General features: G+C 51.4%; 9 protein-coding genes across 9 annotated transcripts; 2 read left to right on the top strand and 7 right to left on the bottom strand.

The window, feature by feature from the left end:
- Positions 1–159: 159 nt before the first annotated feature.
- Positions 160–1213, top strand: NFIA_074390 (Kelch repeat protein; the record flags this gene model as incomplete). The annotated part of the gene is made up of 2 exons (XM_001259415.1): positions 160–334; positions 390–1213. 2 exons carry the CDS (start codon positions 160–162, stop codon positions 1211–1213), a joined length of 999 nt encoding a protein of 332 aa, XP_001259416.1.
- Positions 1214–1391: 178 nt separating this feature from the next.
- NFIA_074380 (mitochondrial 37S ribosomal protein mS47) lies at positions 1392–2919 on the bottom strand (the record flags this gene model as incomplete). The annotated part of the gene is made up of 3 exons (XM_001259414.1): positions 1392–2591; positions 2651–2812; positions 2869–2919. The coding sequence occupies 3 exons, from the start codon at positions 2917–2919 to the stop codon at positions 1392–1394; spliced, it is 1413 nt and encodes a 470-aa protein (XP_001259415.1).
- A 565-nt stretch (positions 2920–3484) lies between these two features.
- Positions 3485–4433, bottom strand: NFIA_074370 (mitochondrial 54S ribosomal protein uL4m; the record flags this gene model as incomplete). The annotated part of the gene is made up of 2 exons (XM_001259413.1): positions 3485–4276; positions 4350–4433. The coding sequence occupies 2 exons, from the start codon at positions 4431–4433 to the stop codon at positions 3485–3487; spliced, it is 876 nt and encodes a 291-aa protein (XP_001259414.1).
- Positions 4434–4647: 214 nt separating this feature from the next.
- NFIA_074360 (mitochondrial 54S ribosomal protein mL38) lies at positions 4648–5981 on the top strand (the record flags this gene model as incomplete). The annotated part of the gene is made up of 2 exons (XM_001259412.1): positions 4648–5185; positions 5260–5981. 2 exons carry the CDS (start codon positions 4648–4650, stop codon positions 5979–5981), a joined length of 1260 nt encoding a protein of 419 aa, XP_001259413.1.
- A 177-nt stretch (positions 5982–6158) lies between these two features.
- Positions 6159–6762, bottom strand: NFIA_074350 (putative mitochondrial inner membrane protease subunit 1; the record flags this gene model as incomplete). The annotated part of the gene is made up of 2 exons (XM_001259411.1): positions 6159–6338; positions 6403–6762. The coding sequence occupies 2 exons, from the start codon at positions 6760–6762 to the stop codon at positions 6159–6161; spliced, it is 540 nt and encodes a 179-aa protein (XP_001259412.1).
- Positions 6763–7659: 897 nt separating this feature from the next.
- On the bottom strand, positions 7660–8457 carry NFIA_074340 (OBAP family protein; the record flags this gene model as incomplete). Its single annotated transcript, XM_001259410.1, has 3 exons — positions 7660–7679; positions 7735–8190; positions 8238–8457. The coding sequence occupies 3 exons, from the start codon at positions 8455–8457 to the stop codon at positions 7660–7662; spliced, it is 696 nt and encodes a 231-aa protein (XP_001259411.1).
- A 354-nt stretch (positions 8458–8811) lies between these two features.
- NFIA_074330 (C2H2 type zinc finger domain protein) lies at positions 8812–10217 on the bottom strand (the record flags this gene model as incomplete). Its single annotated transcript, XM_001259409.1, has 4 exons — positions 8812–9390; positions 9483–9680; positions 9783–9993; positions 10057–10217. The coding sequence occupies 4 exons, from the start codon at positions 10215–10217 to the stop codon at positions 8812–8814; spliced, it is 1149 nt and encodes a 382-aa protein (XP_001259410.1).
- Positions 10218–10649: 432 nt separating this feature from the next.
- Positions 10650–11871, bottom strand: NFIA_074320 (putative hydroxyacylglutathione hydrolase; the record flags this gene model as incomplete). Its single annotated transcript, XM_001259408.1, has 9 exons — positions 10650–10733; positions 10790–10816; positions 10866–11000; positions 11052–11143; positions 11192–11402; positions 11450–11483; positions 11538–11609; positions 11661–11748; positions 11847–11871. 9 exons carry the CDS (start codon positions 11869–11871, stop codon positions 10650–10652), a joined length of 768 nt encoding a protein of 255 aa, XP_001259409.1.
- A 385-nt stretch (positions 11872–12256) lies between these two features.
- Positions 12257–13648, bottom strand: NFIA_074310 (rRNA-processing protein LAS1; the record flags this gene model as incomplete). Its single annotated transcript, XM_001259407.1, has 4 exons — positions 12257–12737; positions 12797–13282; positions 13340–13479; positions 13529–13648. The coding sequence occupies 4 exons, from the start codon at positions 13646–13648 to the stop codon at positions 12257–12259; spliced, it is 1227 nt and encodes a 408-aa protein (XP_001259408.1).
- Between the last annotated feature and the right edge of the window lie 265 nt (positions 13649–13913).

Genomic DNA, 13913 nt, shown 5'->3' with positions numbered 1-13913 from the left:
ATCCCTCTGTATCCAAGCATTGATAGATAGTGCCAGGAGAAAAAGTTTATCACTGAGGCTACTCCCAAGGTACTCACTGACGATCAAATACAGCCCGTATGCAGAACTCCAAACGCTCCAGGCCCATGTACACTCCGCAGACAGTTTCAAGAAACCAAAATGGCAGCAACCCAAGTCACCGGAAAATGGACCAAGATCCTTGACGCAGAGATTCTCCAACGGTCATCCCAGGTACTCGCTGTGGTTGACAACGTGGCCCACGTTTTCGGAGGAGAGCTTCGACCCCGCGAACCCCGCGATAACGACGTCCATACCATCGCCCTGAATAGCACAAGTAAGATAATAGCATCTGTAAAACAATAGATAAACGGACGCTGACAACTGCACAGACTCAACATCAGCCATCGCCAAACCGTCAACATCGCAGGTCCCCTCCCCGCGCGTAGGATCCGCGTCCACAACCCTCGACAAGAAGGTCTACCTCTTCTCCGGCCGCGGCGGGCTCGCCATGTCCCCCATCGACGAAGCCGGGGCAGTCTGGGAATTCACCCCCCAGACCTCATCCTGGAGACTCATCACGCCCACTTCGGAAATCCACCCCCCACCGCGCAGCTACCACTGCATGACGAGCGACGGCACCGACACGCTCTACCTGCACGCAGGCTGCCCGGAAACCGGCCGTCTCTCCGACCTCTGGGCCTTCCGTCTGTCTACCAGGGAATGGACTCCGCTGGCGGCTGCCCCAGACCCTCCGCGCGGGGGTACCTCGATTGCGTTTGCGGCCGGGGCGCTGTACCGGATGAATGGATTCGATGGGAAGATGGAGCAAGGCGGGAGTGTGGACGTGTATTTTCCCGGTGAGAACGTGTGGTCGTCTTATGAGTTTGTGGCGGATGGGGTGAGTGGGCCTGAGGCCCGGAGTGTCAGCGCGCTGCTTCCTGTTCGGACTGGGGAGAGGGTCGCGCTGGTGACGCTTTTTGGGGAGAGGGATCCCAGCGCGTTGGGCCACCAGGGGGCGGGGAAGATGCTGGATGATGTGTGGGTGTTTGATGTGGAGGAGCGGTCTTGGAGGAGGGTAGATGCGCAGGGCGAGGCGCCGTGTGCTCGTGGGTGGTTTGCTGCTGATGTGCTCGGTGAGAATGCGATTGTTGTGCAGGGAGGGTTGGATGAGTCGAACGGGAGGCTGGGAGATGTTTGGATTCTCTCGTTCTAGCATGTGTACAATTACCGAATGTTGTACTTAGGATCAGGTTCCCCGCGACACCCGTACAGTTGATGCGATAGGACTGATTGAGTCTAGTATCATTTGATTTAGGAATACACGTGAATAAGATACAACCATATGCACAAGCTCACATAGAATCAATCATTCGGATATTGCACTTCTTGAATTACTCCCATCGCAGACCCTCTGGAGTCTGCACTGTTCGTCTAGCCAAAACCTCTGCAACCTTCTCTCTGACTCCCTCCTTGTGACCCCACTTCTCCACGAAATCGGCCACTGTCTTGCTGGCGGATTCTGAGCTGTCGCGGACAAATTTCTCAATCTCCGCCTCGCTGGGAAGGCCGTAGGCGTGAGGGTATTGCTTGTAGTCGGTCTTGTTGAAGAGTGCGAGCCGGGACTCGCCCTTGGGAAGCTTGAAGAAGGCATCCACAGCATCGCTGGTAACTTCCTCCAGGGTAGCGGGCTGCCATGTAGCCTGGCGAGGGGGCTTCGACATCAGACGGGCCTTGACGCCCTCAACGAAGTCGGGGTGTTTCATGAACTGAGCCGCAATCTGGTACTCCCGCTGGAAGGTCTCGGAAATGGACCATTGCTTGCCCACGCGCATCTGCCGCAGAGTCACCTTGAGCGATGTGGGCGAGCGAGAAGACAGAGTCTCCAATGTCTTCTGAGCCCACTCCTTCTGCACGGTCTCCTGCTCGAGAGCCCGGAAGATCTCCTCAACGGTCTTGTGCTTGAAGCAGCGATCGATGGCGGTCCGCAGGCTACCGGCAAGGTGAATAGGCTCCTGTTCCACTGGCGGAAGGCCGACAGAGAACTCGGCCATGGTCTTGTTGACCAGGTCCAAGCGCTCGGCAAGCGACGCGTGGTCCCTAAAGACCAGCTCCGCCAGACGAGCTGTCAAGTTGCTCAAAACACTAGAGTGAAAGTAGTGTGTCGCAACACCGGCGTAGAGCGCCTGCACGCCGTTGAGGCGCTCCGAGGTGAGTGCCAGATACGTGCCAATCTCGCCGTCGAGACGGGGAAGGAAGAACGAGCCACCAACGTCCGGGAAGAATCCGATGGTAGTTTCCGGCATGGCGAACACAGTACGCTCAGTCGCAATGCGGAAGGGGGCATGAACACTGAGCCCGACGCCGCCGCCCATCGTGATTCCATCCATCACCGAGATGAATGGCTTTGTGTACGTAGCGATAATGTGGTCCAGACGGTATTCGAGGCCGAAGAAATCGGTCGACTTTTGTTGTCCCTCCGGCCCTTGTTCGTTCTGTAGAGCCAAAGAAGCGACGTCACCTCCTGCGCAGAGAGCTTTTGTGCCAGCACCGGAAAGCATGACAATGTTCGCGAGCTGGGATTTTTCCCATTCCTATTCCACCGGCTTAGCAACCAAGACATTATCACGAACTGCAGAATCCGAGTCGCTACCTTCAACCGAGGGAGAATCTTCCGTGCCATTGACCCGTTCAACGAATTGAGCTTCTTGGGACGATTGAGCTCAATCAATCGTACACCGTAGAGGGAGCTGAATAGGACATCGTCGGGCTCGTCTCCGGGGAGTTCTTTGGGGAGTTCGGGGGCAGTCGACATCTATACACCAAATTTAGAACCATACATCTCGAACAGACTCAAGCTATAAAGCATACCTTCGCAGCAGCCCCGAATACTGGATTCGTCACTTTGGCGCGGAGAGGCATTGGTGGTGAAACCCGCGAGATCCAGCTCGCCGGCGTTGGTAAGCGGCAGAAACTGCGTCGAAGTAACATCTAGGCAGACGACAGTCCGTCGTTGAGGAGAAAGCGACAATGAATGAAAATGGAGAAAGTTAGTGCTTATGACTCGGGAAAGAAAGTCGTTTCTCCGCTTTGGATGGACGCTTGACCTCGGAGTTTTTCGCGCTGATTGATTTTCCTCCGCCGGCAGCTTGGACAAGATGGACGGTTGTGCTGCCGAGCACATCCCCAATTCCGCGGTTACGAGCGGTTCGACAACGGAATTAGCTGCGCAACGGGAGTTTGAACATTCAATTGAGTAATGTATCTGCTTGATAGCGCTTGACCAGGAATTAAGAGAATTGATCGTAAATCTTGAGTAGACACACTAGCAGGTTGACATGGAACCCAGATAGAAACCTCAGTCACAATTACTGTTGATGGCGATGGCTCAAAGATACTCATATCATGTTCAATCTATTTATACACAAGGATACCATTGTTTTAATACAATCAAAACCGTAGATAGCCGAAAGCCAAACTTATTGCACTAATACACAGCCGTGGCAGGCTTGTTGACCAAGTCCCTTGAATGCTGAGACAGAATGCGGTCCAGCGCCTGCTTTTCAATGACCAGTCTTCCTGTCTCCAGGAGATCCTTGACGTCCACATCCTTGCGGTTCAGGATCTTTGCGTGCTCTCCCACCTCACGTACCGTCTCAAACAAGCCTTCATTCAGCTGGTCTGTGATTAATGTTGAGCGTCCAAATTCGCGGCCCCAGCAGTTGACCTTGAAGATCTCCTTGATAAGGTGCGGTGTGGCACCCTCGGGAATCGAAATTTCGTTGTCGATGATAATCAGCTGGCCTCGCTTGTACCGGTAACTCAGGGCTATCCGCCAAGCCTGGTCGTAGATCTTCTGGGGGAGACTTGTAGCAAAGTCGCGAGGGTGAGGACCAAAAGCGACACCTCCTCCTCGTCGAATTGGGGACTTTTTGTCGCCAACACGCGCCCGACCGGTGCCCTTTTGCGCGTAGAGCTTTCTACCGCTGCCATGAACGTCGTCTCTCCACTTTGTGCTTGCTGTACCTTGCCGGGTCATGTCACCTTCGTAAACGACAGCTCGGTGAAGAATGTCTTTTCGTAGAGGCATCAAAAGATGGCTTCGAGGATATTCGACGATACGCAAGGGCTCCATTGACGGAAATGAGTAGGTGGTGGCTTTGGCGGGTGTGTCCCATGCGGGCCGGGGACCGGTCGAAGACTCTCTTGTCAGGAAATCGGTCGTAGGCTTGACCTCTGTTGCCATTGATCTCGAAAGAGGTGTTGCCAGGCATCGCTTCTAAAAGTAAGGACGTATGTCAGTATGCGAATTGTTAAATGCTCCCTGCGATTCAATAAGGGAAAAGTCATACCGTTATGGCTTCAGCGCCCGTCAACAGGCCACTTGAGCTTCGCGAAAGCCATCTGAGAGCGATAAGAGCGTCAGTTCCAGGCATTTTGCTGTTTGATGCCCTATATTGCTGTGTTATCGAACCAGGGCAGGGGAAGCAAAAGTTCAATCCGGGGGTTTGCGGCGGTCCGCGCTAGTTGGGTGAGGCTTGGCTGTGCCGGACTGAAAAAAAGAGTTCCGTCCGACCCTCGACCACCTTTGCCCCGACAACAAGATCACCACCTTTCCTCCACCGCATCCATCAAATAATTCCGCCAACAATGGCTCCTTGTGAGCGGGCCTCGAGGCCTTTGATTCAATGCATTCAGAAAACCTATACTAGAGGTTTGCCCGGCCTCCAGCTGCAGTCGACGCGGACCTTTCAGTCGACCGCTCTGGCTCGCGAGGACGCCCAGAGCGAGACCCAAAGCCAACCCTTCTACAAAAACCCGGATCCAGCTCTCGTGACAAGTCCGCGATTGGAAAGGAAACTGCTGAAGCAAGGCGTTGCGCCCATTGGATCCCGCCGTCGTCGAGCGGCACTGCAGAGCTCCGCCAACATCCCCTTTGAGCAACTGCCCTATCAATGCTTCCAAGAAGCCCGGAAGGTATTACTCGCAGATCGCGAGGAGAAGATCAAGAAGATTGCGGCCATGCGGGAGAAAATCGCGAGACTCCAGGCTATCCCTACGGAAGAGGCCGGCGGCGAGCAAGTGCAGAAGTCGAAATTGCGGGCAATGGAACTGGAGCTTGAGCATCTCAAGATCCATGCCGATATCAATGATCCTATCGTTAAGAAGAAATTCGAAGATGGGCAAGGTACGAGTGAGTTAAGAAGGAATACCATTCTCTCTCAAGTAGCCATGTGCAACTAACCTTGAATTGCGTCCTAGGCGACATGACCAAGCCTATTTACCGCTTCCTGGCCGATCGGAAGTGGAGAGAGTACCGTCGCAAGATCTTGGTGCAGAGAATTACCCAAATGAAGGTCATCCCGGATGTTCTGCCTCACTGCGACCCTGTTGTGGATACCAAACTCTATTTCGGTAGACATACGATCCAACCCGGAGAGTTCGTCAACTCTAGGGTCAGCTCGACGGCCCCCAAGCTCGATGTACAGCTATTTGAGGCTGGTGAGAAGCTCGTGACGATTGCCGTTGTCGACTCGGATGTCCCCAATGTCGAGAAGGACGGATTCGACTACAAGATGCACTACCTTGCTGTGAACGTGCCCATCTCCGCTACTTCCACCAAGGTTGATCTTGCCAACCTGTCAACAGATTCGCAGGTCGTTCTTCCCTGGCTGCCCCCGGTCGCTCAGAAGGGCAGCCCCTACCACCGACTCTCCATCTTCATCATGGAGCAAAAGGATTCGGCTCCTTTGAACTTTTCTCTGGTCAAGGGCATGGAGACGAGCCGTGACGTCCTTCTTCGGACACTGCAGGCCAGATATCACCTCAAGGCCATTGGGGCGCACCTATTCAGAACCCAATGGGACGAGAACATGCTGGAAGTCATGAGAGAGATTGGCTTCCCTGATGCCGAGATAGAACTGCGCCGGAAGAGAGTTGAGCCTCTGCCTTATAAGAGGAGGAATCCTTCCACCTTCCGGTGATCTGCTTATGTATCCTTTTGCGCTTCCTTTCTGTCCGTTACAGCTTTCAGGTGATAGATCTGTATTGTACAACCGACATGTATGAATATGTACACAAGTTTGACCAACTCCGAACTCCCAAACTCTGCTCCAACTATGCGCCGCAAAGCAAATCCTTTAGTGACTGTGGTAACCGGTCTATTCCTCGTCCAACTGAGCCGGCTGCAGTGTATTCTCCACCCATTGCATCTTCGACGGCGGCCAAACACGAGCGATAATTTTCCCATTGATCAATCCCATAGGAATAGGTCCATAATTCCTCGAATCTCTCGACCAGGGCAGGTTGTCCCCGCCGAGATACACATGGCCTTCGGGTACCTAAGCACAGCATCCAATTAGCAAACTCCCAGTCACCAGAACACCACCCGCATCAAATCCCTACCTGTATCATCTCCCGGCTCGTGCCCACCTCCGTACTGAACGGCAGATCCCTGCAGACAAAATCGCCCGGCATCCCCAACACTCTCTTCGCACCATTGACGCCCAGGAACGTCGGATGGTAGAACCGAACCACATCCCCTACTTCAATCCCCCGCCCGTACTTGTGCACCCGCGATATCATCAGGTAATCGCCCCGCGGATTGAACGTCGGGTACATCGAGGGTCCTTCGCTGAGCTGCACGGTGATCAGGTGCTCCCAGACCAGCGTGCAGGCGCAGAATAGGCCCAGGCCGTCGAGGGTGAGGCAGAAGACGGCGCCGGGGGTTGCGCTTCTCAGCGCGGAGCGGAATATTCGTTCCATTTGGTGTGGTCAGAGCATTTCTGGATTGTCTGGGTGTCTTGTTCTGGTGAGCTGAATGGAGCTAGACTATGTTACTACTGCTTGTAGGCGGAGAGGCGGCACGGCCGAGAAGAAGTCACGTGCTAGGGTCTTCGTTTAAAAATTCTTCGCACTTGCGGCTTCATTCTACTTTTGTTTCCTCTCTTCGGGTGCGAGAAGCTGAGGCTTATTATTTCCCCTACCATCATGTCTGGTATGGATTGGCTCAGCTGATCTTCGCTTTACAGTCTTGATGATTTCCATCTTCGAGGATTCATGTTGCGTAATGGACGCGTTCAATGTGTTTTCGATTGTGCAAGGATCTCAGCTGCCAATTGCAATCGACGACAATCCGGTAATCCGATTATATCGGGAATCTCCAACAAGCACAGTTACTAGTCTCTATTCCTATCAACACAGCTTCTAAATTGCTAGAGCTCGCCGTTTCCGAAATACAACACCAGGACGCGCGAGTGTGGACAGAGAAGCAAGATGAACATTATACGTCTCGACTGACCACAAAGTGGCGAGATATCCCCGAACGCTGTCTTAGCTTTGACCCCATTTAACTATGGGACTGGGATGCTGGATGGCGTGGGTGGGAGACAATTAGATATGAGATAGTGTTTGTGGTAATGATATTTTTTCGGCCTTTCGTTCCCCTTCTCCGTCGTATGATGAGACCCATGCTCTTGATAGTACTAGGGAATCCATTCTCAAAATGCTCCAGGGAGAATTTGCTGCGTGGCCGTAGATGCCTGAAGGTTCTCAGGATATCCTGCTCGGTAACCAACCATGCACGCCCAAGTCACCATACTGCACATGTATCATCTCTCATCCAGTCGTATCTCTCGGTGACCCAGCTTGGTCTTACCTATTCTACACCATGGTGTCGGCATCTGTGACAGTCGTCAGCAAGGTCACAGCTTCTCCAACATGCCCCAAAATACATACCAGGACTCAGGTTGGGCGACTCGATATCCTTCCTCTTCTCCGTCTTAGCCTTATAATCAACCCCAAACGCCTCGTCCCTCCCCGCAAGTAACCCATCGAGACCCTTCGGATGAGCGAGCTTGACTTTGTCTTCAGATGTGAAGCTGGCCATGAGCTGTGGAGCTCCCAAGGGAAGTGGATCGCCCCTGTCCACCTGCCAAAAATGATACGTTTTTCCGTACAGCGGAATGACGTCCCTCATCTCTGATGTTTCCGCTGCTTCCCAGGCAGGCTTCGGCACTCCAGCGGGAGCAGGCATAATCAGCATGCCGCTTTTGACCTCAAACTCATGGGTGTGCCATAATTTGCGTTCCTCGGACGGGAGGGTCTCAAATAAGCGCGGCGAAATCATATACTCAACGCCGATCAAACGGGCATTAGGCTTGGTAGAATCGTATATCAGACACTGCCTGAGGTCTGCGTTTCAGATCAGCCGTCTTTTCTTGCAGAAGGAAGGGAGTTACCAAGACCTTCTGTAACATGTGTACAATAATGGTTCGCTTCCACGGCTCTCGTCGGATCCGACGCATAAATGTGGAATGCATTTAGATGAGCGCAGATCTGTTTGACAGGCGTAAAATCTTGGACCATGCTGGCGCCGCCTTCCAGGACACGGCTTTTGGTGCTGAGGGCCGAGCCGGGGATCCCATCTTGGTCTCTGGGAATGTGTTGATGACAAGACATGGTTGTGCGATACAATTTTGCAATTGCAAAGATTGAGCTGGGAGATATGATTGTAGAACGAAGATTGTTGTCCCAATTTAACGACAGCTCGCCTATTGCTTCGGATGTGTATTCCGTTGAAAACAGGAGTTTCGTCCATAGTTGACGTCATGATGATTGCGGATCAAGACCACACTTGTGATATTCCCAACTTCACCACTGAAGAGAAACGATAAACCTCTGGAATTTCGCGTTGCCAACAGACACATAGCCGTTCTCTTGACATGGATCCATCAACACTACCTACTTCTGTGCGGAGATCACGAAGCTAAAGGTAGTCGATCTACCTGAGAGTACCTGACTGCCCGGACGCAGCTATAACCAATCAAATGTCATATCGGGCCTCTGCAACAGCCTTACTGACTGAGAAATCCAATTGGTCTCGGCGTTGATATTGTCATAATAAAGGGGCCCATCTTCTGCTAGCCGAGCCGCGAGATCCGAGGTGGCATTCCAGAGCTCATCGCTGTCAGGCAGTGAAAACCGCAAGTCTGCCAGGGTGAGAAGACTTCTCCCTCTCTGGTTCCCGTGAAGATTACGCGGGCCGTTTTTGCATTGAATATGACACGACCTGCAAACTTTGTAAAGGGCGAGTGCAAACCGCTTGACTTCCTCGATGCCAACCCAGATGAAGACATCCGGGACGGAGTCGCGGCTGAACCGGGCTAAGATCTCTGGGTAAAAGAACATGTTTTTGCGAACGCAAGTGTCAGTCAGTGTCGTTAATAGACGAGAGCAGCAGCTCGTAGGGATGGTTCGGGCGAGTCGAATATCAACCTGACTATGAGTGTCTTTGAGGAAGGCGAAAATGATCTGAAGAAGGATGGCCTGGTATGTTGCCATGGGCCAGGGGCTTTGGACTTCGGACTCTGAGTTCGTGGCTGCCCAGTTGTCCTTCACATTGACGTCAGCTGGTAGGACTCGAAGACAATGACTTCGAGGATACTTCGTTGGATAATCAACGGGAAGCCAGGCGAGTTACTCACTCGCTGTTCGTAAACTAAGGAACTAAGCTTGTCATGCAGTTTGACTGCATGACACTGCATCTCCACGTTCCCAGTCGTCCACAGTCCCATCATGACAACAGATTGCAAAAGAATCGGGGGCTCCTGACTAGGTTCGAATGTCGCTCTGTGCAGAAACGGCCAGACTGGGTGAAATTCCTTAAAATATATCTCAACATACTGCAGTACATTGGGCCCCTTCCATGGAGGCGTACAGTCCATGCGGTCTTCAGCAGTCGAGCGCTTTTCCTGGTCATACTGCTCATCTTGAAGTTCGTTGACGATGCAGTCCACACGCATGGTTCCTGCGTTCTGCGGATTCCCCTGACGTGACAAGGAGCATTGGAGACCTCTCCCTGAACATGATTCGCAAGGGGCCGTACCATCGCACCGGGTCTTCCTCGAGCGACAGTAGCTACACGCTATGACCGTGCGACTAGATTCCAACTCCTTATCCTTATGAAGGGCCCGAACATGTTGACGTAAAGTGTCACTGTATATCAAAATAGAGTCAGTTTCACTGCCGTTGTGAGAGAGGTGCTGCGGATGAGCTTACGTCCTGGAGAAGACTTTATCACAAAACGGACACTCGCATGCTGGCGCTTGACTGTGGCTCGCAGAGTGCCGAGTGAGGTGTTCTTTGCGCCTGTAGCTTCGACTACATTCGCGCTGGGGACAGCGAAATGGGCCTTCGTTGACGCTGGCAGCGGTCTTCATGGTAGTAGATCTGGTTTGGACTGCGCTGCGGGGGCCATTGCGTGCCATGTGCTGGCTGTATACTTCTTGATAACTGGTAGAAATTAGTCAAGGTTAGAGTGAATCCAATGAAGTCCATGAAAAAATAATTGGAGTCGTTCACATCAGGGTAGATGGCAGGTGGGATGCCGAATATGGGATACCGATGGATGAAATGGAGATGAAGTTAGGGGAGCGACGAAAGGCACTATTCCGTTTCCTACATGACTACCATGACTCCCCTGCACAAGGTTTACAGTATCATTTAACGAAAAGGATTCTCATCATGGAATTCATCAATAAGTTTTTGAATCCCATCTTTCACAAAGGCGAGTACGAGTATAGTAATATTTACGCAGAGTTCAAACAATGTATCAGATGGTTGTATTCAAAGCTATTTCCTATATCACTTGTTCACATAGCATTCTTCATCTCTCTCAAAGCTGCCATCACCTCCACCGGATCTGTCTTTCCGGTCTTCTTCTGGATTTCAGGATCCTATGAACGGTCAGACAAAAAGTATAAATAGAGTATGAATCGTTGAATCTTCTTACATTGACTCTCATGAACACGTTGTGCAGCTATACAACCTCGTCAGCTGGAGCGATCAAACGGCGATGGATTCCATACCTTCTCGTCTCCGATAGTAAACTTTCCCTGGGTCTGTTGATGCTGATTTGCGTATGCTTCTAACTTCTTAATCGGTTCTGATTGAGATACAGCAAGACAGAACTTGACGTTGCTCTTGGTGTACTCATGGCCGGGCTATACGAATCAGTCTCTGCATCAATGAGAAGCGGACTCTTAGCGGCTTACGTAGACTTTGGTGTCATCAGGTAGCGAGGCGAGAGTCTCGTTCAACGCCTTGTGCATCTCTTGAGCATTTCCCTCGAAAAAGCGACCACATCCTGCCATTGTGAGATCCATTCGAATACACCAGGAAATGGAAGTCTCACCTGCAATGAATAAGGTGTCACCTGTAAACACCACCTTTTCGTCCCCGTCCTGCATATAATAGCAGATACTATCCTGAGTATGGCAGGGGGTGTGCAGTGCTTTGACGGAGATGCGCTCGCCAATCTTAAATGTCTCCCCATGTGCAGGAGTCTGTGTGACTGATTGGCAGTTCTTTCCTCCAATGACCGGGAGTTTACCAAAATGTTTCAGCTGTATGTGTTAGTCAGAAAAGCTCATAAAATAGCTAGCTAGCTCACCATCTCATCGTTGCCGCCAGCATGATCCCAGTGACTGGAAGCGCACGTTAATACTGGTCTCCCTTATCGACTGGATGCCGAGACATACTGATGCGTGTTGACAATGGCTGAGAGTTTGATTTTTCCGGCCTTGATCTGAGCATCAAGCTCTGGAGCCACTCTAGCAGAAAATCAGAGATGATTCCACAAGCCACTTTGACGAACAACATACTCTGGCGGATTAGCCGGGTCGATGATGACAGACTCTTTTGTCGGCTCATCCGTCACAAGGTAGGCATAGTTATTGCCCTTCCCCGTCCCTGTACAATGGTGTGAGCGTCAAATTCGCTCGGGCAACCAACACTGAATCAATCAAGATTCAAGACTGCACACAAGGCACTGTGTACATTCAACTTACACATAGGAATTGACTGCACATGCATGGTTCTGACGTGATGTGCCCTTAAGTATCGAGATCCACAGTACGGTCTAATCGCTCTGAAGAAGTTCATTGACGAAACTGATAGAGAGAGAAAATGCGGGGTGATACTGAGATCATTTACTAATAGGCGGCATCTCGATGGATGAAGACTATTCGGAGCATTACCTCATAGTAGCTCCGGGTCATGTGGTTGGCGCTAAGCCGTATTTGGAAAATTATATACATCGCTCAATTGGCTTCCCTACGACTTGCACAAAATGACATTGATATAAAGGGTATTCCTTGATCTGGGTCATGCGAATGACCATCTCCTTTGATGTGGGTGAGTCGTGCGAGACGGAGATGATGGGTTATAGACAGTCGCTCACTTCGCTCCATTGCTGCAGTCAAACTATCCCTATTGGCCTGGTATCCCAAGTGTCTAATCTTTCCCACCCGAAATTCTGCAGCCCTTGTAAATCATCTTCGGTGTGCTGGGCATGTGTCGTACTTTCGGATCTCTTCTGTGATCGAGGTGGAGCGTTGCTCTGATCTCTAGCAATAGGAGGCAAGCGATTATCCTCCGAGCGAACAGCGCCTCTGAGCAGATCTAGCCAGTGATTCGAATTTTGTTCACAGACACTGAGAATGTATCCGAGAGAAAGAGATTGCCGAGCTGTACTCCACTCTGCTGAGTTCAAAATGTGGTCCAGCCACATATAAATCGCCTCGCACTGGGGATCATTCTTCGTATTCCGTCGTCTCGTGAATGCCAGTTCATTGACCAATTCCTCGGTCAGAGCTGGTAAAAATGTAGGGTGACCTGCCGCTACACTCTGTAGTGATCTGTCCCACTTGGTGAATGCTTCATCCATGGAATCGCCAAGTCTTGTAAAGATATGTAAGCTAGGGATAGTCACTAACGTTGCATATCACGGCAGACTTACCTTCGTCCCTTCGGTACAATTATTGAATCCTCAATGAGGACTCGAGAAAGTGAGTGAGGACTCCTGCTAGACGCCTTACATATCGCTACCAGCTGCGCCGCAAGGAAAGACGATTGCTGATCTGACTTCCTCTTCTTCCGTGGTGGCTCTGAAAGGTCGCCCTGGCTCGCTGGATGCTCGAGGGCGGTTCTGACGACGCTCCTAATTTTTTCTACATTGCCATCGTCGGCACCGTGAGAGACTGCAGAGGCAGGCCTTCCTGATACAAGCGCAACATCAGAGTCTGTCTTGGCCCAGTAATAGTCCCAGAGCCACTCTAATGAGCGTTGCGTCGCATTGCGCAATACCACAAGAGACGGTAGCTCTCTATGGGTCGCCTCGTGACGCAGCTCAACAAACGATGCCGGAAGCCCGAGGTCAATCGCTCGTTGAAACATGGTCTTCCTCTGGCCATGGAGTTTCGAGTCAACGAGACCCGTTACGAATCTGATAGATTGCGTTAGAGATGCCTTTTGCATCACAAATGAATAAAAAGGGACTCACCGACAAAAAGCAGCCGAGTAGGTGGCTCGAATCGAGAATATGGAATTTTTCTGCGCATCGTCGTGAAGAATCGCGTCCGTTAATAAGGCGGTAGCCTCAACCGGATGTGGGAGGTTGCCACGGAGCTTCCAGACTCCGACCTTGGGGGCGTTAATCATGATATTCAAGCGTAATGTCGAAACTACGTACCGTAGCGCAGGCATTTGAGCGCAAATCTGGCCCATCATAGGCGGGCGGAGGGTAGAATTGATTCCGGACAGTGAGTAACTGGGAATGATCCTTCCACGGTGTAAAGAATACTTTTGCCATTTTGCTCCCTGGATCTTTCAGTGAAGAAGTATCCGTAATACCCTCGTGAGTCTTGTTCTATTGTTTGTCCACTGTATCTGATCGACGGAGAATTTTATATCGGGGAATTGTTTTTCCCTCCGAGTGTGCCCAGACTTGTGCCTTAATCCATCAACAGTCCAACTACAGTACTCCGTCCATTCTACGAAATGTCAACAGTTGCCCTAGCATTTGGGAAGAATCCAATAGCTGAGGTATTCTTAGGAGATTGTTGCTCTCATGTTAA

This window comes from Aspergillus fischeri, genomic scaffold, assembly GCF_000149645.3.
Source record: "Aspergillus fischeri NRRL 181 1099437636264 genomic scaffold, whole genome shotgun sequence".
Taxonomy (NCBI): domain Eukaryota; kingdom Fungi; phylum Ascomycota; class Eurotiomycetes; order Eurotiales; family Aspergillaceae; genus Aspergillus; species Aspergillus fischeri.
The sequence above is the reverse complement of the archived record's forward strand: the minus strand, read 5'-3'. Positions and strand labels throughout refer to the sequence as shown.